Source organism: Micromys minutus, assembly GCF_963924665.1.
Source record: "Micromys minutus genome assembly, chromosome: 1".
Classification (NCBI taxonomy): Eukaryota; Metazoa; Chordata; class Mammalia; order Rodentia; family Muridae; genus Micromys; species Micromys minutus.
Genome location: NC_137969.1, coordinates 8,993,493 through 9,019,210, shown reverse-complemented (window position 1 = coordinate 9,019,210; position 25,718 = coordinate 8,993,493). Strand labels below are relative to the sequence as shown.

General features: G+C 46.0%; 1 protein-coding gene across 1 annotated transcript in view; it reads right to left on the bottom strand.

The window, feature by feature from the left end:
- Positions 1-12,242: 12,242 nt before the first annotated feature.
- The window catches only part of SEL1L3 (SEL1L family member 3), a 108,488-nt gene continuing 95,012 nt past the window's right edge, over positions 12,243-25,718 (bottom strand). The window contains exons 21-24 of the mRNA XM_080936079.1: positions 21,822-21,949; positions 21,137-21,239; positions 20,988-21,060; positions 12,243-13,328 (exon numbers count right to left, since the gene is read on the bottom strand). Coding sequence (XP_080792205.1) covers positions 13,192-13,328; positions 20,988-21,060; positions 21,137-21,239; positions 21,822-21,949 — 441 coding nt within the window. The 3' untranslated portion in view covers positions 12,243-13,191. The remainder of the gene's footprint in view (positions 13,329-20,987; positions 21,061-21,136; positions 21,240-21,821; positions 21,950-25,718) is intronic.

Here is a 25,718-nt window from a genome sequence, read left to right as displayed (position 1 = left end):
ATAGTTTTGAAAGCTAGGGGATCTAAAAGTTTAGCACCAGATCTTTGCTCTGTACATGACATGGTAGGAGGTGTCACAGAGAGGATGGAACTTCTCTTTAGCAGGAGCCTATTCCTGCAGTTACTAACCCACTCCACAACAGTAACACTAATTGGTTCATAAGAGTATGACAATGATATAATTACTTCTTAAGGGTGCCAACTTCTGATGTCTACAGTGCAATCCAATTTCAAAGTGAGTTTTGGTTCTTGTTGAGTTATGAGAGTCCTTTAGACAGAATTTCTGGACTTAGAATAAGGCTATGTCCCAATAAAGCCAACATAAATTGGAAATATCATAGATCAAAAATATACTGAAAACCCCCAATGTAGCAATAGCACAACAAAGCATTGGTTATCTTCTGAGTATTTATCTTCCTGCTTTGCTGGCAACTGGTCCCCAAACCTTAGCACAACTCACACCATGATGAAAATACTATTCAGGCCATAAAGCTCAACATGTTGACACCAGCCACACTGAAAATAAAGACCTAATCCATCAAAGTCTAAAGTTATGGAAAGTCTCTAACTGTACTGACCTTCCTGTTTGGCTTCTGTAATTCTGCTTCTTCCTGGTTTGTTAATATGTCTGTAGTATGTAGTTTCTACTACCCTGCTTTAAGCTCTGAGCAGACCACAGCTACCAGCCCCTGCCCAGCCAGGTTCCTGTGGGTCTGAGGGTGAAACACACACACACACACACACACACACACACACACACACTAGCTTATTTTTAATATACTTTAGCTCAATGGCTGGGCTCTTTTAAACCTCTCTCATCTAGTCGACCATTGCCTTCACTCCTAGCTCAACACCTCTGAATCTGCTATCAGCTCAGTTGTTCAGTTCCCTCTAGTCCTAGCTCAGCACCCTAACTCTGCCCTCAGCTTAGTTACATTGCTAATCTCCCTCCTGCTGCCCTAGGGGAAGTGACCAATGGCTACTCCACCTGAGATCTCACATGGCTGGTGGCTCTCTCCCCCTCTGAGGCATGGTGAATCCTCTTTACCCTCCTGCATCTCTTAGCCTGTCTGCAGGAACCTGGAAGTCCTGGCCCTTCTGCCCAGCATTGGCTGCTAGCATCTTTATCGGTCAATCAAGAACCAACTGAGAACAGGACCTTCAGTGTTCACAAGCAGACTCTTGATCCATCAGATCCACCCCTTACATATGTCAACCTGAGATATGGTTTTTGTGTTTAAAAACTCACCCTGAGAAAGGCTCAGGGATAAATTGGGATTCCTAACACTCAGCACGTAGTTACCAGCAGGATAATAAAGACTTTCTATTGGCATAAACCCAGTGGATACCCCACAGTACTGCTGGCATTGTGAGGATATAGTATATTATATTTAATGTTGCTTGCCCATAAAAAGATGACAATTCAAAACTTATGGTGCAATCCTTCTCAATATAAGCCCCAGTTCACCAGGTTTTGGGATACTAAACCCTGACTAGATATACAGATAGACAGTTACTTTTCTATTGCTATGATAAAACACAATGACCAAGGTGACTCACGGAAGAAAGAGTTCATTTGGGGCTTATGGTTCCCCTGGGATAATAGCCCATGGTGGTGGAGAAGCAATAGCAGGCAGCTGAAGCGGCAGCTGTAAGCCCACGTCTCCATCCACAAATATGAGAGAAGATAACTCAAAATGGTATGTCCTTTGAAACATTAAAACAGCCCCTTCCCCAAGTCATATGCTTCCTCCTACTCCTCCACCAACAGCCACCAAGTGGGCTCCAAAAATTCAAATGCCAGAGGCTCATTCAAACCACCACAGTTTGCAAACAGTTCCCCCATTTGTAGGTTGTTTTCTCACTTCATTAGTAATGCCTTTTTAGTTTTGTTTCAGTTTATTTTGAAAAAAGTTACTCAGAGAAGCCTGTCAGGGTGGGGTGGGGACATCCTCTTGAAGACAGGGGAGGAGGAATGAGATGATGAACTGTTGTAGGATGGACTGGGAGGGTGTAACAACAGTGAATAAAAAGTATTAAAGATAATAATAATAATAATAATAATAATAATAATAAAGAAAAGGTCTTGCTAGGTATCCCTAACTATTCTGGTACTTCCTGTGTTTTCTGTGATGACTTTGAACTCATGATAATCCTTCTGTCTCAGTCTTTCAAGTGCTGGGCTTATAGGTGCACACTACCACATCTAGTCTGATAGTGCCTTTTGATGCATAGAAGTTTTCATATCTGATCAAGTCCAGTTTAACCAATCTCTCTCTCTTTCCTGCACATGCTCTGATGTCACAGACCACAATCCATCCCCAGACCCAAAGTTGTAGCATTTTTATCCCAAGTTTTCATGAGATCTTCATGGCTTTAGCTGTGACATTCAGAATGTTGATCCACTTCGAGATCGTTTATTATAATTATTATTCTGTTATATGGAAAAACTCAGTTTCTCCAGCACCAATAATACAGAAACCCTCACTGAATGGAGTGGAGAAAAGCTCCCTCACTTGGTCTAGCCACAGGGAGATGCTGAGAAAGGCACCTCAGCTTGCCAGAGGACACTGGAGGGAGTTTCCAGAGTGGCGGGACTTACTGTAAGTGGGAAGGGCGTTTGCTGATGCCTTTATCAAAGTTCACTTGAGTGGCACACTTAGAATGATTTGAGCCATAAAATGAATAAGACAAATGATGCAAACCATTATGATAATATCTAAATTCAATAGTTGGAGCTCATGCATGTGACAGGAGAGGTGACATGATCTCCCATCACCTGGACAGTTTACTTCCTTTATTTGCTTTCCTAATACTTCTGAAGGCAAAACATTGTCCTAGCTGGTCATCACAGCTGGTATTTTATTGTATGCACCGTTCTGCCGTGGCCTGTGAGTATCCTTGTCTCTGCTTTACACAGGTAGAGACAGAGGCAAAGATAAGTGAATATTCTTGCGTGAGACAGATTTCTTTTGCTAATCTATGGAAACGGGTATATTCTAGGAAGCCTTGGTAGTAATATATTTACATACTTAAGGCAGATTTCTAAGAGGTAGACGATGCTGAGAGAGTGCTCCATGCCTGTGATCTAAAGTAGGTAGTGGAGCAAGATGGCCCAAAGTTTGAGGTCAGCCTGGGATACATAGTGAGTTCTGGGCTAACCTGGGCTATAGCAGGAAATCCTGTTTGAAAAAGTATTTAAACCTCAAGCAAAACAAACAAGCAAAATATAAGAACTGGGTCTGAGCTCTGAGTCCGCACGCCCTATTCTAGAGGGTGTCATCAGAAAGCCAAACAATTTTAATTAAAAAACAAAAATACAAACAAGACCCAAACAGACCCAACTAATTAAGTCTGGAGCCTCCCTTTCCTGTATATATTTCAGCCAATTAAACAGCAATAGTGTACAGGTCTCCAGTTAATTAGACCAGAGCCAATACAGATAAATCCTTTATCTATCTAGACTGGCTTAGGGCGCACGTGTGGGCATTTTTGTTAAGTTATGCTTATTTGCTTATTTTCATATTTTAAAGACTAAATCTAAACATGTAGTGTAGGCTGGCCTTGAACACTCTAGGCTGCTTTCAAAATTCGGATCCTGTGTCAGCCTCCTCAGAATTAGAGCTATAAGCCTGAGCCATTGTATACATATAATGCATTTGATACTTAAGTCCACATTGTAGTTATCACTATAGGTTAGCAAGTTAATGCATCTCTAATCTCCTATAATTACTTTGTATGGTGTGTGTGTGTGTGTGTGTGTGTGTGTGTGTGTGTGAGAGAGAGAGAGAGAGAGAGAGAGAGAGAGTGTGTGTGTGTGTGTATGTGTGTGAGAGAGTGTGTGTATGAGTGTATGTGTGTGTGTGTGAGAGAGTGTGTGTGTGAGAGAAAGAGTGTGTGTGTATGAGTGTGTGTGTGTGAGAGAGACAGAGAGAGTGTGTATGTGTGTATGTGTGTGAGTGTGTGTGTATGTGAGAGAGAGTGTGTGTGTGTGAGGGTGTGTGTGTATGAGTGTGTGTGTGTGAGAGAGGGGGGGAGAGGGGGGGAAGGAAGGAGAGGGAGGGAGGTAGGGAGAGGAGAGAGGGAAGAGAGGGAGAGAGAGAGAGAGAGAGAGAGAGAGAGAGAGAGAGAGAGAAAGAGAGAGAGAGAAAGAGAGAGAGAGTGTGTATGAGTGTGTGTGTGTGAGAGAGAGAGACAGAGAGAGTGTGTATGTGTGTATGTGTGTGAGTGTGTGTGTGTATGAGTGTGTGTGTGTGAGAGAGAGAGGGGGGATAGAGGGGGGAAGGAAGGAGAGGGAGGGAGGTAGGGAGAGAGAGAGGGAAGAGAGGGAGAGAGAGAGAGAGAGTGTGTGTGTGTGTATGTGTGTGAGAGAGTGTGTGTATGAGTGTATGTGTGTGTGAGAGAGAGTGTGTGTGTGTGTGAGAGAGAGAGGGGGGGAGAGAAGGGGAGAAGGAAGGAGAGGGAGGGAGGTAGAGAGAGAGAGAGAGAGAGAGAGAGAGAGAGAGAGAGAGAGAATACCCACAACCTGAACTCTTACCATATTTCAATGCACAACACCCCATGGATAATTCTTTGACTTCCATATTTAAGTCAGAGGGAGGTTTTGTTTTGTTTTGCTTCTTTCTCTTCTGACCCTGCCAAGCAGATGATCCTAAAAGCTTTTAAAAATTGGTCCTAATATGAAGCTGTCAGTTCTAGAGTTCAGAGATTCAGGGCAAGTCCTGCCCCTTCGCTCATGGCAGACTTAGTACAAGGGCATCAAACAGATGAGGAGCTGTCTGCTTGGGACGCTCTACGCCCAGTGGTCGGCAGAGACAAGTCAGGTGTCCTGTGTAGCATACTCCTTCACGGCTGGAGGCTGGGGTGGCTGCCAATCCAATAAGAAACATAAATGTCTTAAGCCAGAGGCCGCACCAGGCCCAGCTCGACCCAAGGCAGCAAACTGAGAAGACCATGGGCATTCTGTTTATCTGCCATCTCTAGTGCTGGAAATTTATTTCGTGGGAATTAATACGGAACATGCAAGTATTTTGGTACAAAGATTATTTTCACTTCATAATTAATTATATAATAATAACCAGATCTGAAGTGACACAAAATTCTTATGTAAAGGATTAAATAAATCAAATCAAATCAAATTTGAGCATTAAAAAGATGAAGTCATATTTTGAAATAGAAAGTTGTTCTGGGGCTGGAGAGATGACTTAGTGGTTAAGGGCACAAACTACTCTTGTAGAGGACGAGTTGGATTCCCCTCCTCTCCCACATTTGGTTGGGCAGATCACAACTACCTCTAACTCTGGCCCCAGGGGATCTGACCATCTTTTCTGCATTCTATAGGCACCTACAAACACACATATGTCCACATATGCATAGATTTAAAAATAAAATAAATATTAGAAAGAAAATTGTTGTAAGTGAAAAAGAAGAGTTAAATGAAAAGGTGTATAATATAGATTGCCTCTCCTTCCTCTTCTTTTTCCATCTATCACTGTGAAGACTAATCTTTACTTTTAACCTAATGGGATATTGAACTACCTAGGGGCACACTTCTGAGTGTATCTGTAGCCAGGGAGGTTAGCTAAGGTGGAAATACCTACCTTGACATTGTCCCAAGGGCTGTGGTCCTCGAATGAATTAAAGAAAAGTGAGCTAAGCACCAGCACTCTGTCTGTCTCCTTCTTCATAGGATGCGGTGTGACCTTATTCCCCTACCACCAAACCTTCCCATTACCACAGACTGCAGCCTCAACCTGTAAGCCAAAACAGACCCTTCCTCAGACTGCCCGTGCTGGATAGTTACATCATAGCAAAGAGAAAAGTAGCTGATGTAATCTCCAAAAGATGAAAACCATGGAGGGTCATGTAAAAGTTTGTGCTTTTCTAATCTTTGGGTTATCCTATAATTTGCATGTTATTTTTATATGACAAATTGTAAACATTTAATATATATGTTTATTTATGGGCAGATATAAATATACATGCACATGCAAAAAAAGATAAAGCCAGAGTTTCTTAACTGATTTTAGAAAAGAAAATTGGATCCTGGATCCTCAGTCAAGTGTACTTTCCTAAGAGGAAGCTTGTCATTTTAAACATAGGTGGAGGCCTGTGGGACCATGTTTAGTCCCACCACTGGAGTGTGGGCATGGCCCCTGGAAGGCAAACTGCAGGGAGATAGACTGAGCTTATCCCCTGCTGCTGTGCCTCTGGGAAGAGCCAGGCACTGCTCTGAGGGTGGGAAAATGTAGTCTAAGATGTGGGGTTCCCCGACTCCCAGGTGTCCAGCTGTCATTGTATGTCTAGTTGTACTTGTTTTTCCATACACTGAAGCTGTCTTCAGACACACCAGAAGAGGGCATCAGATCCCATTACAGATGGTTGTGAGCCACCATGTGGTTGATGGGATTTGAACTCAGGACCTCTGGAAGAGCCGTCAGTGCTCTTAACCGCTGAACCATCTCTCCCGCCCATCAAGTTGTATTTGTATGTCAAGTTGATCAGGGATCAATTTTGCTGGTTAACAAACTAGGGACATCTGAGAAGAGGGAATATCACCCGACACATTGTTTCCATCAGGGATATAAGCAAGCCTCTGGGGGCATTTTCTTTATTGATGATGAACGCGAAAACCACCCTTAGGCAGGTGGTCCTGGGCTGTATTAAATACCCTAGTAAGTCTTGAAGAACAAGCCAGTAAGCAGCCCTCCTCTGTGAGTCTGCCTTCGTTTCTGCCTTGAGTTCCTGCCCCGAATTTCCCTTTCGGGGATGGACTGGAAGTAGGCAGATAGAGTGTCACCTTTCCAAGTTGTGTTTTTTTTTTGTTTGTTTGTTTGTTTGTTTTGTTTTTGTTTTGTTTCTGTCAGTGTTTTTTTATTTTGATTTGCATCCGTAGAAAGAAAACTAGAATAAGGAGTGGTTTGAAAATCCCCTCGCCTTAATAGCCCGGCAATTGCATGCAGGAGACAAAGCAAATATCAGAGAACACGGAGGCCTGACTAAGGACAGAAGTATGTTCATACTCTTCTGTTATTCTGGGGATGTTTGCCAATTGAAGTAACAAGAGAACAACAGGCGGAAAGACAGTTTTCTTGACTATGTTGTATGAATAGGAACTTACCAAGAAAGAAGGGAGACCCAAGTAGCAGAAACAGAGTCCTGAGTATCATTGTAACCAAGGAAAGGGAGTTTATACCTCAGTGAAGGTCATGAGACGTACCTAGGAAACTGTGGGGCGTTAGTGAAGGATAAAGGTTTCAGAGAGTTTGTTTTGTTTTGTTTTTGCTGTGAATTAAACCCAAGGGCCTGGCTCAAGCCTTTGCTCTGGGCAGTGTCTCCAGGCCTTAAATGTGTTGAGCTGCCTTACGCAGGCTCAACTATGAACTGATTCTTACTGATCGAGAGTCTCTCTCCTCTGCTGATAGGAGAGGGTACCCTGAAAGGAAAGCATCTGCCTTGCTTTTAGGCAGAGAAACGGAAGGCAGAGATCTCTGCATCTACTGATTTGTACGGAAGTAGCATAGTTGGGTGCATATCCTGGTCTATTTAAGGGAAATAGGCTCCAGTTGCCCACTCGCCCCGAAGAAGGGGAGTCTGTAGAGCACACGTGGATCCCCACACGCACAGGCTGGAACCACATGTACAGAGTCCAGCCTGGATCTGTTGAACCACATGTGCCCCCAGGTGCCTGGCTTTGAGTCTAGAGTTTCTTTCTCAGAATTGCGGTGACGGTGACTGATTCATCTGCAAGGTGCAGGAAGTGTGTATCTTGATTTGCAATGGTATTATGGGAATCAGAGACATTTATCCAGAGTCTCAGATTTCGACACTCCGAGAATGCAGTGTGGTCACCTTTACACGGAAGGCTGGCTTACCATGGTTTCTCCACACCAGAGGAGAACACCATCCCAGAAGAGGGTCCTAAGGAGTGCTGCCTGAAATTCCCTCTGAGTTTGGTTCCGCTCTCTTGAATGGACCTTGGTGAAAATGCAGTAGAGTAAGCACGACTGACCAGAAGAGGGATTTAGTTTCACCATGCGGACAGCACGTCTGGCAGGCATTTGCAGAAAGTTACACACTGCACCCAATGCAGTGCCGTGCTGATGGCTTTAATATAGGAGACAAGGACAAAAATGCTGTCTGTTTCCTTTGTGCTCAGGAGTGAACTATGAAGTCTGCTCAGGCCTAGGGAGTCACGGTTTGGAGAAACAGCTCATTTGATTTTGAGAAGTTTCTAGATCCTCTGAGAGCAACAATAACACGCTCACCCCATCTCCTTCAGCCCTTAGGACTATGGCTGGGTCTGGGCCCCAGATCCCCAGTTCCTGCCCCACCCCTACTATTGGAGGCTTGGGACAGAAGAGCTAGACCAGCAAGTGGTCTGCATGCTGGCCCCTGGGTTGTGTGATGGAAAGGATGGGGTGGTCCTCAGATCTGTCGAGCCACTTGAGAGTATCTAGACTCTGGTCACCAGCAGAGGTCAGGCTGTTTTCCCACAGGACACTGTAGTCTCCAGGCTGCTCCGTCTGTATGTCCTTGTGGCATAACCAACCTCCTAATGCACTGGGTGTCACTGGGACCCCTGCTTACAGGTGTGACAAAGCAACTCGAGGGAAGGTGGACTTGTTTCATCTTACAGTACGAGAGGACACGGCTCATCGGGAAGGGGAGGGAGGCTGCAGGAGCTTGAGACCGCTGGGCAGATGGCGTCTGCAGTTGGGAGGCAAGGAGAGAGGGAATCAGGAGGTCCATCCAGAACCCCAGCCCGCGGGACGGTGCAGCTCATTTAGGATAGACCCTCTCACCTCGGTTGAACTAATCTAAAAACTGTGCAGAGGTTTTTCTTCTAGGTGATTCTAGACGGTGCCATTTTGACAGCGATAGGGAAAGCAGCTGGTTGGTGGGAGGGAGCATTCAAGCAAGGTCAGTGTCTCTGGCTCCCCGAGGAGAGGAAAGAGCTGCCCCCGGAGCATTTGGACTGGGTTTTGGAAGTGGCATCAGTGCTTCAAGGCTTGAGGGTCGCTTGGGGTCGAAGAGCTAGATAGACCCCAAGTGGCCTGGAAGTGATCTGGGTACCGGCCTCTGGGTTGTGTGGGAAGTAGGCTGGGTGCTGTCTTCTGCAGGGTGACTCAGCCTTCTTCTGGTGCTGAAATTCTGAGGCTTTCCAGAATCTCTTTAGACACCTCCTAAGTTCTAACGTGTACAATTTTTTTCTTACAACCACAGCTCTTTGTCTTCATCTGCAAAGCTGGCAATATCAAAGTGCCCAAGGCTGGGTGGCTTGAGCAACAGAAATTTATGGTTCCATGGAGCTGAAAACTCATCAAGGACTCGCTCCTCCAACCCCTTGATCTATTTCCCTCGAGGGTGGGACCCAGGCACCTCCCATTCTCCTTGGGGGGCCATGCAGAGAGCAGCCTTGGACATGGCTTCATACACCCTCCTTGCTTTAAAGGTCCACTGATTCAGTGAGTGGAGAGGGCCATGTGTGCGTGTGCGTGTGTGTGTGTGTCAGAGAAAGAAGGATAAGGGAGGAAAGGAAAGAGACAGGGAAGGACAGAAACAGAAAGGGGGTGTTGTCTGGTTTCAGAAAGGGGCTGTTGAGCAGAACCTAATGGAGCCTTGCGGGGTGGCTGCTCCCAGAGCTCAGCCTGCACCCCCCACACCATTCTCATCTGTGCTCTTCCAGAAAGACGCTCTGCCTGGCTGGGTGGCTCCGTCACCAGGGGTGATGTGGAACGTGAGTCCCGTTCTGGATAATCAATCTGACGCATCTTTGTGGAGTGAGGAGAAAGCAGAAAATACGAACTGTCGTGGCCGAGTCCGGGAGGGGAGTAATGTTCAGGGGTCTCTGTACCCCAGACCCGCCCCCGAGGCACAATCCTACTTTCTCTCAGTGACTCCTGGAAGCTGTCTGCCACTCTGAGAGATGTCAGAAGGACCACTCTCAGCTCCCTGAGCTGTGACGGGGACAGCTAACCCTGGGTAGCCACAAGTCCTGCAGCTTCCAAAAGGCAAGTCCGGGCCTATGGAGAGCCTGTCTGCTGAGCTCATGCATGACTGAGTTTCTGGGCCGTTCTGACCAACGGTAGTTGGCCTCCTAATCAATAGGAGCTTGACAATGTCCTCCCACCCCACCCCCAGTACTGTCTGCATGGTCCCAGCTCTAGGCCCATGGCCAGGTAATTCACCCCAGGTGACATCTCCTTCCACCTATCTTGTTGAAGTTCTGCCAACCTGCTAAGGCTCAGCCCCACCTCTCTAACAAATTTGCATTTAACGGCCACGGTCAGTGCAGAGTAACTTTGAAACATCTGTTGTGTTGTGATCATGGGGTTGAAATATATTTATATGCCTGCCGCTCAGATGTATGTGGAAACATCTTCTCTCTTACCTACAATCAAGCTTTCCTCCTGAGTCCCTGGACGTCGATAATGGTGGGTGGTTGCGTAGGTTGGAAACGCTATTTTGTCCGTGATGCAAACGAGCAGGTTCCTTTGGAAAATCCGTAGTCTCTTAAGGTCAAATGTCATCACTCTCAGAGTGTCACCGTTGCCCCCCACTCCTCTAGAAGCTGGTATAATGCTGGAGTGTGGTGGGAACGTAATAGAGACACTGCCCGGCCACTACAGCAGACCTGTCATGTCAAGCACCTTCTGTTAGACAATGTGAAATCTTGCTCGGGCCATTCTCAGGAGGTTCCTCTCACTGATGGTCCTGCTTCCAGCTTCCTGTGAACAGTTGAGAAAGCCAACACCTGTATCCATGCGCCCCACCCCCATGAGCATCTCCCTCCAGAGCACATGCGGATGCCCAGATACATTGAGACTGCAGAAGAGCTGAGCACATCTCAGAGAAGACAAACGTATGCTAGTTGGGATAGAAGCATGTTCTCTACGGACTCATGTATTCAAAGACTTGGTTCCCAGCTGGTGATGTCGTTTGGGAGAGTTGCGGAACCTTTAGAAGGCGGTGGTTCACTGGAGGAAGTATGTCATCAGAATGGGTTTTGAGAGTTTAAGTATGTCACTCAGGGTGGGTTTCAGGAGTTAATAATTGCCTTGACCCACTTCCGATTTATTCTGTTTCCTGTGTATGACTGGATGTGTTTCCTGTGTATGTTTCCCAGTTTTCTGCTCCTGCTACATGGTACGATACCCACCCTGCTGTTGTGGATTCTTACTCTAGAACCCCATAAGGCAAAGAACCATCTAGTCCAAACAGCAAAAGCCTCAGTGTGTTCCTAGACTTGGGTATTTTAATACTTAGTCTCCGGTTGGTGGCGCTGTTTGGTGATGTGGTACAGCATTGCTGAAGAAGGATGCCACTTCTGGCTCACTGTCCCTGGTTCATGTTTACACTGAAGCTGTGCTCTCCCTGCCTCCATCCCGATCACTTACTGTCTCACCTTTCTTCCATGACTGGGATTCTTAGCCCCTGGAGCTGTGAGCCCAAATTAACTCTTTCACGGTGCTCTAGCACAGAAACAGAAAAGTAACTAACTAATGAGGACAAGGCTGAGGAACTGCTGCTGTGCCCAAGAGCAAGGGGACATCGGCTATTCTTGCAAGGGTGTGACCCAATGGGTATTGTGAGTTGTCCACAGTCTCAGATGCCAGCACATAGGAGATGTCTGCCCTCGATGGATGTTCGAGGTAGAGCCCAGTGCTTTGTAGGGCTCCTCACATTTCTCATCCCAACAGCACTATAGACCTGAATTTCTTGTGGGACACACACACACACACACACACACACACACACACACATAATCTCACTTAAGCCTTGTGAGATGCCCAAGAAGAAGATTTTTATAAAAGATATATCCTCATTTTATAGCACAAGAATATGGAGCCCAAGGAGGGTTAATCCCGGCATTACTAAGTAAACTGCCGGACCAGGATCATTAGAGCCCGAAGTCTGGCTCTTGTACAAATGGCTCAGATAATTTTTGCTCAAATGAGAACAATACACATGGGAGAGAGAGGGAAAACTGGAAGGTTAATCTAAAATTCAAGGAAACACTGCAGCCCTGACAGAGTGTGAGGAAGGGAGCTTCCTGCCGCCCACACTCCCACACTTGTCAATGGTTAGCAGGACAATTGCTTTCCTGTAGGGTGCTGTTTTGTGTGTTGAGGGGTGGGGGCGGGGAGGGTCCTCGGGAGAACATTTGGACCTTAGCCCTTTGAATAATAACCCGCAGTGAGAGGACAAGGACAGAAGAGAAGAGAAGCCACTTCCTGGTAGTCAACTGTAGAAAAATAATTTTATTTACTACTGGAAATAAAGTAGTGCAAAGAGTGGTTTGAACCCACAGTATTGCGTCACTGATTTATTTACTACTGTAGCAGCATACAGCACACACTCTGTTCTTTTTTGCCCTCCTGCGCGCGCATACACACACACACACACACACACACACACACACACACACACACACACACACCTTTACAGACACTGGCAGACATAAGGAGCGGGAATGAACCTATGAGCTAAGGGCTTGCTTTTCCCTTGCTGCCAGTCTATGCTAATGGTGATTCCTGGGGGAGAGGGCTACACTTAAACTGAGAAGATTTCCTAGATGTTATTGCATGTATCGTGATAGAAACATAAACAATATTCAATAAAGCCATCAGATGATTTGGAAGCACTATGACCTCTAGAAAAACCCACGGGGGAAAATGTAAACCAATGTACAATGCCTTCCCTGTATATGGTGTTTCGTTTGTTTCAAGGCTCCTTCTAAATGCTGGGAATCAGAAAGCCATCTGCCAGTTGGGTTTTTGCGGAGCAGGATGTGGCAAACAGAGTTACTGAAGCATCATCCACATTGAAAAGAAGTCCCTGTGCCCTGGTAAAAGGGGATGAAGAAAGACTAAAACCTTTAAAAATGCCTCCCCGTGGGTGGGAATAGGTACTTTCCCCAAGGCAGACTGTGGGTCCCAAACAATCACCAGGAATGAAAGTCTGAGTCCTTAGCTCACCTCCTTCCATTCCTGTTTTTTAAGGTAACCCTTGAATTTGTTTGCTCTGGGTATGTTCTTGTTTAAACATAAACAAAAAGACACCAAGGGCAAAGCTGGCATCCAGTTCTCAAGACTTTTAAGGTATTTGTCAGTGTAACACCTGGCCCCAGCCTTCCCGAACCAACTGCTGGAAGATGGTCTCTCAGCCGGAAAGACCAGGGGTGCACAGTTCACCCACGAGGCTCGGGGTTGTTAGCCATCGTGGATGGGTCGTGGTCGGACGCATCTGCAGCTGGAGGCACAGCTGGACTGGCGGATGAGGCGGGGTCTGCCGAGACCCAGGCTGGTGCTGGAGAAGAACCACTGGCTGCAGACACACACAAACAGAGTTGGACATTTGCAAGAGGCCCATGCAGAATACCAAGCCCCACCCAGGATCCGGTCAGCAGAGGGGTGCTCCTTGGCGGGGTGCCCCAAGTCTAGGTAGAGAGATAACCTTGGACCCCTTATCTAGGTTCTTTGAACTTTGGTGTCCTCTTCTATAAAACACAAGGTTGGGATAGCGTTGTAAAGATGCCTGGTGGTTCTCATGGTCTACAGCATGTCCGAAAGGATTTTCGGGCAAAAAATTGCTGTAATCAGTTTCATGAGTTATGACCCTATCCTCCCCGTCCCCCATAATGCAACCATAAATGGTGTCAAACAGAGGACGGCTGGTGGCTAGTTTTATTTACATTCTTATTCCATTTAGATGGTGCGTCAAATTCAGCCCAAGTTATTTTATTTAAATAACTGCACAAAACAACTGAAAAAAAAAAAAAAAAAAAAAAAAAAAAAAAAAAAAAAAAAAACCACCACAGTTGCTGTATTCCCAAGAGCTTATTAGGTTTCAGTGGTTTTCAATATATCCTTAAAAAAGAGGATAATGACCCAGCGTTTAGAGTGGATCGAGTTTACGTCAGTAGCGGTGCTCTTTTCCCTCACTTGTATTCCATGAGTGTTTTGCCGCTGTGTGTGCTTTGCTTTGTCCGCCGGGGCCTAAAGAGGGCCCCGGATGATTCGCTGAGCCTGGAGTTACAGAGGGTTGTGGGTTTTAGGAACTGAACCCAGGTCTTCTGCAAGAGCAGCCAACGCTCTCAGAAACTAAGGCGACATGTCGGTAGTTCTCAAAGGTAGTGGTTTTTCCTTCCCAGGGACAGAGCCACTGTCTGGAGACCTTTCCATGTGTCACACCTGCCAAGGACTGGGGATAGGAAGTGAGGGACCAACACTGACCACCACCCATCCTGGAACCCACAAAGCCTGCTTTCTGACTGTGTGAGTTATCCGCACGCTCACACCTCCTAGAGACAGAGAAGACTGGGCGGCTCCGAGGCACCGGATCAGCCGCGGCTTGGATGAGAAAATGCACGAAAGAGGCTTAGAACGGTGTTTGGCAGGTGTAGGCGATTGGGAAGTGTTACTGGGGAAATGCGTTAGGATTTGTTCATTTCAGGTGTATGGTGTTGGGGGCTGATAGCAGCGTTAAAGCATTTGTTTTCTGGGTGCCTGCAGTCCCCTGTTTGAGGATCCAGGATACAAACAGATGAACTTCAAAGCCAGGGCAAGAGTTGAAGAGTGCTGGTGTTTACCAGCGGGGTAATCTCCAGCCGCCCTTCAACTACTCGGGGCCTTAGTTTCCTTAGCTATAAAAACGGGATAGCAACATCCAGGGCTGTGTGGTGAATGGTTAGCTCGGTGGCTAGGGCCTGCGCACGTACAGCTAGTTTACCTGTCAGGGGTGATCTTAACTAAACTCGGTGTTTAGCCTAACTTTGTAGAAGAGTGTGATGTCCATGTGTGTGTGTGTGTGTGTGTGTGTGTGTGTGTGTGTGTGTGTGTGTGTGCTTGAGTGAGTGCGCATGTGTGACTTTTATCTTACGTTTTATTCTTTTGCACTTATTCATTTATAATGCATGTGTGTAAGTGTGTGCATGTGGCAGACACACATGTGGAGGTCAGAAGACAGGTTGCAGGAACTGGTTCTCTTCTTCCGACACACAGGTCCAGGGATGGAATTCAGGCTGTTCAGGATTGACAGCGAGGATCTTTAGCCATCTTAATGGCTCAGCGGAGCCACTTTTAAAGACCATTCTGAAAGGTATGTGCTCTAGAAAGACGCCACCCTGCGCTGACAGCCCAACTCTTCTGTCTGTCTGTGTATGGCCTCCCCCAGGGGCCACTTTGGGAAATCGGGGCATGAGCTTCCTAGCGGGTCAGCTTTTCTGCGTATGGACAGGACGTCTCTTTAGGGCCTCTTTCAACACCCACAGGAGATGTGGAAACAGCGTAGATGAGAGGCCAGGTGTTGTGGGATGGTGGGACATTGCTAGAGCTATTAAAGGCTCAGAGGCAGGTGACCAGTGAGGAGGTTCAAAGACCACAGTGCCACAGTCAGGAGGCCAGTCTGGGTGTGTCTTCTTTACCGGCTGTTATCTGGGCTAGATACTGATTTGTGGATTCTTCCTTTCTAGCACTTTAGAATCCCTGGTTCCTCTGTTTCCTCTCCTGGGAATAGAAGGGCTTGGGGCAGCTGGTATCTGGACCCCCTTTTGCTGTAAGATTTGCCTTTCCGGTGACCTCTGTGGGAGTTAATACAACACTAAGGCATGGTCTTTCAAGCTTAGGGAATGTCTAAGTCACCATGGTAACAAGATAAATCAGCAATTGGTTTTCCGACTAAAACAAAAAGTGCCAATGTATAAATGTAGAAAGAATGGCTAATTAACACCCCTGCTACTTAACGCCCCTGGACAGGGACAAGGAGGAGTGCTGCTGTTTCCACAGCAAGCTTGTCATTATCTTTGTGAGGGTTCTCTCCCTTCTGTGGGGGCTGCAATCACTGCGTGAGCCCCCTCTGCCGCATGTCCTAATTTTAAAGTGGCCTCTTTGTCTCTGCTCACCTGGAATGCTTGCTAATGATGTTACTGGGCTAGAATCAAGGTAACCAGGAATATCATCCTGCTGCTTTAAAAAATTACCAAGTAATTCCAGAGCCAAAGAGGAATGATTTGTGGATTATTCGCTGGCCGGGGGATCATTTTCTGTACATTAGTGAGAACAACCAGGAGCCGGCACTCACAGGACCCCGGGGCCCATGGCAGCCCTTGCCTTTTCTTGGTACGGCTCATGATCTAAGAACATCTTTTTTTTTACACTTTTAAATGGGAGAACAAAAGAATCAAAACAAGAATAAGGTTTTGTGACGTGTGAAAGCGTTTGAAATTCATACATGTTTATAGTACGGTTTCATTAGAAGCCGAGCCACAGTAGAGTAGAAAAACCAAAGCCGTTGTTATCTGCCTCCTTAGACAGTGTGCGCTTGCCTAACGTGCTTGAAGCCCCTGATGCCATCTTTAGCACTAAACTGGACTGGACATGTTGGCCTATCAGCCCAGCATTTGGGAAGGAGAGGCAGGAGGCTAGCGGGGGCTATGTGAGACTTCGCCCACCCGGTGTAATCACTGCTTACATTCCGGCTGCTGGCTGTCAGCTGATCAGATGTGATTGATAGATATAGATATGGATAGATATAGATAGATAGATAGATAGATAGATAGATATAAATATAGATAAAAGGAGAGTGATTACTGAAATGGCAGGACGCTGGGAGGGACGAGGGACACAGAGGTAGCCCTGGAGATCTCACACCATGTGTGAGTTAGTCCTCAGGAGCCTGAGATTCCTATCCCTAGGTGGGTTCTAAGAGAAGGTACCTCAGGGGAATGGGGGGGGGGGGACTCCTTGCTGCAAAGCCTCTGACTTCAAGACCGTCCACTTTCTCCATGAGCACTCTGCGTGGGATTTCACTGTGCTTTTAGCGGAAACCTCATTAGAAATGTAGGGGCTAGGAACAGAGGAGAGAAAGGTTTAATTACTCTTCCTCCGATCATTTTACATCCTGTTAAAACAAAAATAAAAACAAAAACACCTAAGCTAACTACAGCCTGGAAGGATGAGTCGGCATGGGGGATACCTGGACAGACTGGCCCAGGCTCAGACCACACAGACATCCCTGGGAGCTGGAAACCCAATAGATCTCGTTTTACTCTGTTACGCGGTGTATTCTTTAGACATCAAGTTCAGAGTCACGCTGCAGATGGAGTTTGTTTGTTTGTTTGATTTTTGTCTGAGATGAACGAGACCGGCTGGGTTTCAGAGTTCAGATTTGGGGTTTAAGTTAATCTATAGCTAACGAAGGGTTTTATAACCTCAAGTCAAAAATGTTTCACAGATACTCTATGTGCATAGACTGAAAGGTAATGTCACATGATATTTTTAGTACCCCTGCTTTTTGACTGCAGCCTGTTACGTGAAGTCAGGCGTGGAATTTTCCTTTTGTGGCTTCATGCCGGCACTCAAGTTTTGGGTTTTTAAGAACTCGGGATTTAGTGTCTTTCTGATTCTGGGTTTTCAAATATCAATTTTTCAAAAGGAGGACTGTTTCTTCGAAGGGGCACCTTTGCTTCCTTCTCCTCCTTTCAGGCAGGCGGCCAGGCTCCAGGTTGCTTTTGTTTGAGGGATGTTTGCAAGCAGACTCTGTGGACCATGGCTCTGGACTTACTTTGCTTTGGGATATTTGGGGTTTCAAAATGGCTGCTGCTCCATTAAGGTAATTAGGCTTGGTGTCTTTGGTGCGGAGGGGGAGGTGACACTTTTGAAATACTCTCAAGCAATGAAATAAAAGCTCTTTCTGGAGTCTGAGAGGGGAAATGAACTGTCTGTGGATTGTTCTAGCAAAGTGACCCCCCCCCCTTCCCCAGAAGCAACCCACAACAAGGACGGCTCCAAGGAAAACGCTAATGGTTCTGTGGATAGATGAAGAGGCCCAGCAGGGTGACCTCTGTAGGCCTCCAACAGTGGGATTTCTGTTCTCAGACCTGTGGCAATCAAGTAACCCCAGAAACATTCTTCCTCTGAGAAGCATGAGTCTCCTAAAAGGTGTAGCTGCTCTGAGTAAGCAAGTAAGCACAAACAAGTTTCCTTAATGGTAGTAAGAGATGTACAGTGCTTGTCCCCTATCTTGCTACTTGTGATGGCTTGGTAACACATTTGTTTAAACCCTTATAAAGTAAAAGTCCCACAGCATAGCAAAAGGTTCTGGTTAACTCTTAACAGGCAAATCAGGCTTGTTATGTATGATCGCCTCCTGGTGGCAGAATACTCTAATTGCAGGCAAAATGCCCCACAGGACAGCTACCAGCTTATACACACCAAGACATCTCATTTGGTTCTCTCAGCTACAGAGAGAAGTGAGCCAAATAGTCTTTCTTCCATTTTATGGAACAGAGGTACATGCAAGTTTCTCCCTTGTTCAGCACTGTCTCACAAGTAGCAGCAGGGTCAGAATCTTAGCAGCTCTCTTCCCCACCACTGGTGCGGCTAACTCCTGTCCTGCACCACTGAACATGAGACCATTTCATGTGGCAAAGGCGGTGGCAGGTTGACTTTACATCAGAGATCATCATACAGACTTGGGAGGAAACTAAGGTCGGCTGGAGCTGAATACACAACAGATGTGAACTTGCTGATAAACCACTAAGACATAAAATCGACTGATTAAAATACAAGCAAACTCCTTAATCCTGAAATGAATAAGAACCCCAATTTCTTGGGACATTCCTCACCCCATGCTGTTTTGGGGAAGCTCCCAGCTTTCGGGTCCATGCCTTCTTTACTGACTACTAACCAGCACCCAGAGTGAATTACTATGTCCGTTTCATTCCCTCATCTGCCACAAGGATCAGTCATCCACACCTCCAATTCCTGTGATGCAAAGTGGGACACTCGGGCTCCATCAGATCCCCAAGGAAATGCCAGTGGCAGAAGCTTGAGCCTCCAGGAAGCTCTCTTCTGTACCCCTATCATCTGCCCACCACCTCTTTAGTCACCTGCTCTCTTGGGTTGACCAATCCTATTTCAAAATGGCTGGCATGCTTTTGACTCTGAACAAGGACTTTAGACATCAGTAAAAGGAGTGGAGGAGACGTGAGTTCATACAGGGCTGGCGGGCTGCTGTGGGCAGGAACATTCTGGAAGCATGTGGGCCTCTCCTTTTTATTCTTGCCATTCCTGGTCTAATCATATTATACAGAATGAGACAGTGTAGGCTTGACCCAGAGGCTTGCTGCAAATGCCTAACCTAGGCTCGCTCCATCAGAATCCTCATGGGGTCTGATTCCTGCACAATTCACGTGCCCAGTAAAACTAAGGCACAGTAGAACTCACATATAGAAACATGATATCGTAATAAGTTACTTTCTTTTAATTATCCATTATAGTGCGTTTAAGGAAATATGTGTGTGGGCAGGTTGATTATGAATTTTATTTCAAGATACTAAAACCAATTAGGAAAGATTCCTACTGTGAACGGGGTAATTAGTTTGTGGTAGTCAGTCTATAACATCTTAAAGTACTGGAGTTTTGAAAGCACGATTTTAGCTTACATCCCACATCCGTCTCAGCCTCACTTCCTCAGGTGAACAGGGTGTTTCACCCCCCTGCCCTCCGTTTCCTAGTCTGGATCACACTACAAGGAGAATTAAGTTCTTTGGAAAGACCTCATCCCAACTACAGCTTCAGGAAGAAAGGGGGAAGGCACTGGAGAAAGCAAAGGAAAAAGTTTGAAAAGTGAGGAAAAGAGAGGGGCAGAGCGGCCCGGGGAGACAGGACGGGGGAATATATGTGACCTATGCAGGGGCCGGAGGGACGGGGAGGCGGGGTGCAGAAGGTTGGCAGGGAAGAGGAAGGGAAGAAGCGGGGGTGTGGGAGAGGAGAGTTTTCATGGCCGCCAGCTGGTATACAGAACTGCATTCATAATAGTCACAGCAGCATTTGCACAGGGTAAAAATGACAATGAAAACTGGAAATGGGGAACACTGACAAGATGCGAGATAAATGTGCTCTACCTGGGATGAGACAGAATGCGCCCCGGGGAGATTTATGCCGGCGCAGAGGACAAGGCAACCAGAGGAAGACTTTGCATTGCAAGAGACAGAGGGGCCAGCCTGCTGCTCTCACTGATTATGTGTTGCACAAATACCGGCTTTGTGTTGCACAAATACCGGCTTTGCGGACAACTCCGCTGTCCCTCTGTAAGTGCTTCTCTTGTCTTCATGATCTATTTACTTTTCCTGTCGCCACAAAATCTGTCACTTTCCACCAAAGAGACATTTGTGGGTTCGAGGCTCTGCTAAGTGTGAGATACTGATGTGAATGGTAGGACCTGGGCTATCCTTTAACCCGAGAAAGGCAAAGTAAACAGCTCACATCCATGGAGAGGGGTTTATGTAAGTAAAAGCTCTCGGTTCACCACAGTCCCCATTAGGATAGGCATCTTATATGCATTTTTAAAAACATTCCCCCTCATTTTACATCCTTTGGAAGTTATGTTAGACTCTCTTTTGATGGATGACAAACTGGGAGATCAGAAAGGTTGAGTAACTGGCTCTAAGTCACACAGCTGCTGAGTAGCTAAGTCTGAACAGAAGTGATGAGAGTAACCATTCCGTTAACCATTTCCTACACCAATGAAGACGAACCATGTCGAGCAAGAACCAAAGCGGACTCTCTAAGTCTACCTAGCTGCTAGCACATTACAAGTATTAGATTATCCTCTCCTACTTCTGCCTGCAGGACTGGAATGATTGGGAATACTTCATACTGTAGCTGGGTTTAAAGTGAGGTTTGCAAACATATATAGGGAAAAAGAAAACACTTTCTTTTTTTCAAGCTCAAAAGATAAACCGATAAAACACCTTTTTTTTTTTTTTAAACTTTGAGATTTGTAATAATCTGAGGCTCCCTGACACTCGGGGAGTGGGAGACACTGTGAGGACCCCCGTCAGGTCCAAGAAGTGACATGTGACCAAGTGACACATGACTAAGATTATGAGGAGAGGGTGTGCCACTTGGGAGAGAAAAAGAAGTACCTCTCTCCTTCCCCCCTCCCCCTGCCTCCCCGCCGTGACTTTAATGGAAGCTTTACCTGAGACATACTGGAGATAGAGCACCATCCAGGCAATCAGCACAGACAGCAGGAAGGTTCCCAGGAAGTAGATCTGCAGACATTGTGCGCATGCGTCAGATGATATAGCTGAGCAGAGCCTCAGGCAGGGCTGGGGGGCGGATACTCACCAGGGTAGAGTGCAGAATGGTACCCCAGAGCAGCCGCAGGTGAAGATAAAGCCAGGCCAGGGAGCAGGGGCTAAGGGACTCCTCGTTACTGAGAGTCCAGCACCTGCAAAGCCCAGGGGGACCGTGGTAACACTAGCTTTGGTGGCGCCAGCTGTGGGGTCCCTCACACCTGCATGTATTTGCTTTGCAGACCCAGACTCCCTCAAGAGAACGAAGCTAACCAATTCCAAGCACTTTAGGCCTAACCTGGTGTTTGGAGATCCTAGCAGAAACTTCTGGAAAGGTCAGACCTCATTCTTAAGACCCTGAGCACAGGATTTACTGAAACAATATTTCATAGTGTTTATCCAAAGTCCAGGTGTAGGATGGCCTCTTTGCCTTCTAGAAAAGCTAATTAGGTGAGGATTTTTTTTTTTAATTTTTGTTTTAGTTTTTGTCCACTCTTATGGAAAATCTTGGTCAGCTCTTGAACTTCAGATCTAGAACACTCTATGACAAGCCTGAAACTCAATGGACAGAGAAGAGCAACTGGGCTCAGCCAAAAGCTATTTGAAGCAATTTGGGCAATATTTTCCACCATTTGACATCACAAAATTGGGGTGATGCTAGCTTGAACTAGAGCCAGAGCATCACCCAGTTGGGTCCTCCCCCCATTTCCACAGAACCAGAGCAGCTCAGAGCTCACCTTTCATATAGCTCCCGGAGAATGGAGTTGTTACTGGGATGGAGCGATGGGTCAATTTCCAAGAACTCCAGAATGTGGTGTGGGATGGCAGCACCTTCCTCTATCAGTGCAGCGAGGTTGAAAAATCCCTAAGGGGGGAAAATTGAGAAAGGCTGAACTCAGTAACTCCTGGAAAAAAAAAAAAAAAAAAAAAAAAAAAAAAACCAGATACACACCCTTCATCACAATATAAACTTTTACAACCTCTAATTTTTTTTCACAGACCCTAGAGCCAGATGGTTTTGTCATGTTCATTGACGAATTGTTCCCCTAAATATATGCATCTGAGGAATTTATTTGCATAAGAGTGGGGAGGTTTTCAAAGAATGCTGCAACCCATCTGCTCAAACGCCAGGGAAGCGAACCACCTTTCCCTTCTCCAGATCCCACGCAGAACTCGGGGAAATGAGCCCGTGCATCACCAACAAAGCGGTAATGCTGGTTAAGCCCATGGCTTAAGGACCATGCCTTTGACAACCATCAGCCTATGGGCACCTGATAAGACAGACAATATATGATTACATAGTTGCGGTGTTCTAGGTAAGTATGTGTTCTAGGTAAGTATGTGTTCTAGGTAAGTATGTGTTCTAGGTAAGTATGTGTTCTGGGTAAGTATGTGTTCTGGGTAAGTATGTGTTCTAGGTAAGTATGTGTTCTAGGTAAGTATGTGTTCTAGGTAAGTATGTGTTCTAGGTAAGTATGTGTTCTAGGTAAGTATGTGTTCTGGGTAAGTATGTGTTCTGGGTAAGTATGTGTTCTGGGTAAGTATGTGTTCTAGGTAAGTATGGAAGCACCCCCCCCCCATGATTCCTCTTGGTGCAAGTCTCAGCTACGGGAAATTTTCCCATCTCTTTCTTCTTTGTTTTGTCCTAACTCACGGAGCAGGACCTATCCTTTGGACTATGTAGTTCTAATAAAAGAGCCGGATGGTAGAGGTGTGTCTCAAACGTGGGTAGCAGAAAACTATCAGAAAGAAATAACCCCTTCTGTGTGGCCAGACTAGGATGTCCCCCAAAAGTAAAATGGCCTTTACTATTAGAGAGCCACAACGAAAAGCTGGTGTTGTCCTTCAAAGAAAGTCTGGCCACATTTTAATGGCCCCCCTTTGACACTGTATTTCAATGACCACTGGTAATAATTAATAGGCCATAAACATGCACCGTGTTGCACACCTCGGGACACACCGGCCCACACAGTCACGGCTGATACAATAGCAGCTAACTTGTGAGTACCTGCTGTGTGCGAGGTAGCTTTCTGCTTTATAAGCATTTGCTTAATCTCATAATGTGAACCAATACCATTCCCATCATCCTCCTTATTTTACAGATTAAGAAACTGCGGCACAGAGAAGTTAAAGGATGTGCTCAAGGCCACCCGGCTGGAAAATGGTAGATCTAGGATTCAAATGAGAGAGAACAGGCTTCAGAGACTCCACTCAACCTTCGGCCACACGGCCAAACAGCCTCTAAATAGAGTGTGATGTGTCTTTAAGATGCACTCACATAGTCAGCACAATGCACACCATTCTCCTTGCTTTGAAAGGAGCTCTTAAAACTTGAGGTATTAGAAGAAAAGAGAGAAAGCGGTTATAAAACTGTAAGGACTCTGATCAATGGGAAAATAAGATCAAAATAAGTGGCAAATGAGTACGCTAGGCGGAGGAGCGTTTGTATGCAGCGCGGTGGCTTAAGGTTCATTATCAAGTAGGCAAGTTTATAAAGAACTAATTATGACTTGAGTTTCTAAAAGTATCAAAGGACCAATAGATAAGGAACCAGGCAAAGAAGAAGAATAAAGAATTCACATGAAGAAGACATTTGGAGTGGTTCATCATCAGGAAGTGCAGATGAAACGACCCTTTTCAGTAATTATGTAAAAAGCAATTTGAGATGGGAGTCAAGTGTCAGCCTGTAGTTACTGGGTTAACAGAATTAAATTATCCATGTCAACAAGGTTTCTGACATTGTCCTCAGCTTATCTGCTCCTCCCTGAGATAAGGACTGGAAAATATGAACCAGCAATACCCTACCGTGCAGTCAGAAAGTGACACTCCATGACTCCATACCAGGGTTTCTCAGCACAGAACTGAAGTATTCAAATTCGGGGGAGAGGGGAGACTCTCCATCCCAAGAAAACAAGAGCAGTGCCCCTCACTCCCATCCTTTATCCTCCCCACTGACCTCTGTCTGTAACACAGAGGACTGGATACATACATGTTGAGTCAAGAAACAAGCTGCCACATGAAAGACTAAGCATTCTTGGTCAATGAGCACCAAAGAAAGAAACCATGTAATAAAAGGTTCGCATTGTATCAGCAGTAAGATTGCTTTGGAGCCACGTGCTAGAGATGATGTGACAGACACAGGAACTGGAGGTCGGACATGAAGATGGTGTGGAAAAGTGAAAAGCCATAGTCCAGAGAGATGACCCCGTGGGTAAAGGTTCTCACTACTAACCCTGATGGCCTGAGTTTGATCCCCAGGACCGACATGGGAAAGAAGAGGACCATGACCTGTGCACGCATGCTATGACATGCTGGCCCCTCTCCCTACAAATAAATAAGTGTTGAGAAATAAAAGGCCCTCTCAGGCAACTGCAGATACATTTCTTGTTCTCAGTTTGGGGTTTGTTTTCTTGTTTGTTTATTTTCTGCCTTTTGAGATTAAATTTTACTGGTTTTGAAACATGGTTTTTCTTAAAACAAATAAACAAACAAGAACAAGACTGAAAGTCGAGTTAGCGGCCTAATTTTAAACGATGGCTCATAGCCAAGGGAGATCGTTTCCTTAGCAGATCTGGGAGAAGTAATATTTGATAGATCATGCTCATTAAGCAGACTTGGCATCGGATCAGAGCTTTCTGACAAACATTCAGAACTCACTCCCTGTCGGGGAAGGGTGACAGCTAGTGACCGACCGCAGTTGGCAGATGTGAGAAGGGAGAGCTGAGGGTCTAGTGTCACGTAAGACTTTTAACCTGGGCCCCCAACTTCACTGATATAATGCCTCTACAAAACAACAACAATAATAATAATAGAGGCTGTGACAGAAATAAGCTGCCAACTTTGCTCTGCGACAACAAACCAGCCACCCACACAAGCAGGCAGCAACTTTCCATTCCTTCATTGTAGAAAAAGACCCGAGATCTTCCCAAAATTCCAATTAGGCAGCCAAAAGGGGGACGGGATGAGGGAGAGAAAGAAGTCTCATTAAGACACGGTGAGCAATGATGGCAGACAAAATCTAAAGTTCTCGGGCAAATTGGAGATATCAAGATCTTTGAATAGTTTTCAGCTATCTCTCCGAGATATTTATGAATTAGGAATATAATAATATTAACTTTAGAGAAATCGCCTGTTGTGGATTCAATGTGAAATGTCCCCCACAGGGTCACGTCCTTGAACACCATCTGGTAGAGCTGTTAGAGAAGGTTGTAGAACCTTTAGGGGTTGGAGCCTTACTGGAGGAAGTGGGCCAGGGGAACGGATCCTCATTCTCTACAGCGCAGTCTCCCTGTCTTCAGAGGTAATGAGCCAGACTCCTATTTCCCGACATGCCTTCCTTCCTTCTTGTCACATAGGACCAAAGCCAAAATCCTTTCTCCCTTAGATTGAATTTCATAAATTCAAGGTCATGAAGACACAGGACTGAGGAAGATAACCTCTCCATGTTATGTGGGATCTGGAACAGAGAAGGGACACAGTGGAAAACAGATGAAGACTTAGGTAGTGCCACCCCCTCTGCTCATGCCTTCATTCAGCAGGGGCTGTGTCTGTAAGACACAAACATTAAGGAAGCAGGACGCGTGGTGCCGGGAACTCTCTGGGCTCTCCGTATAAGCTTTCTTTACGTCTTGGCT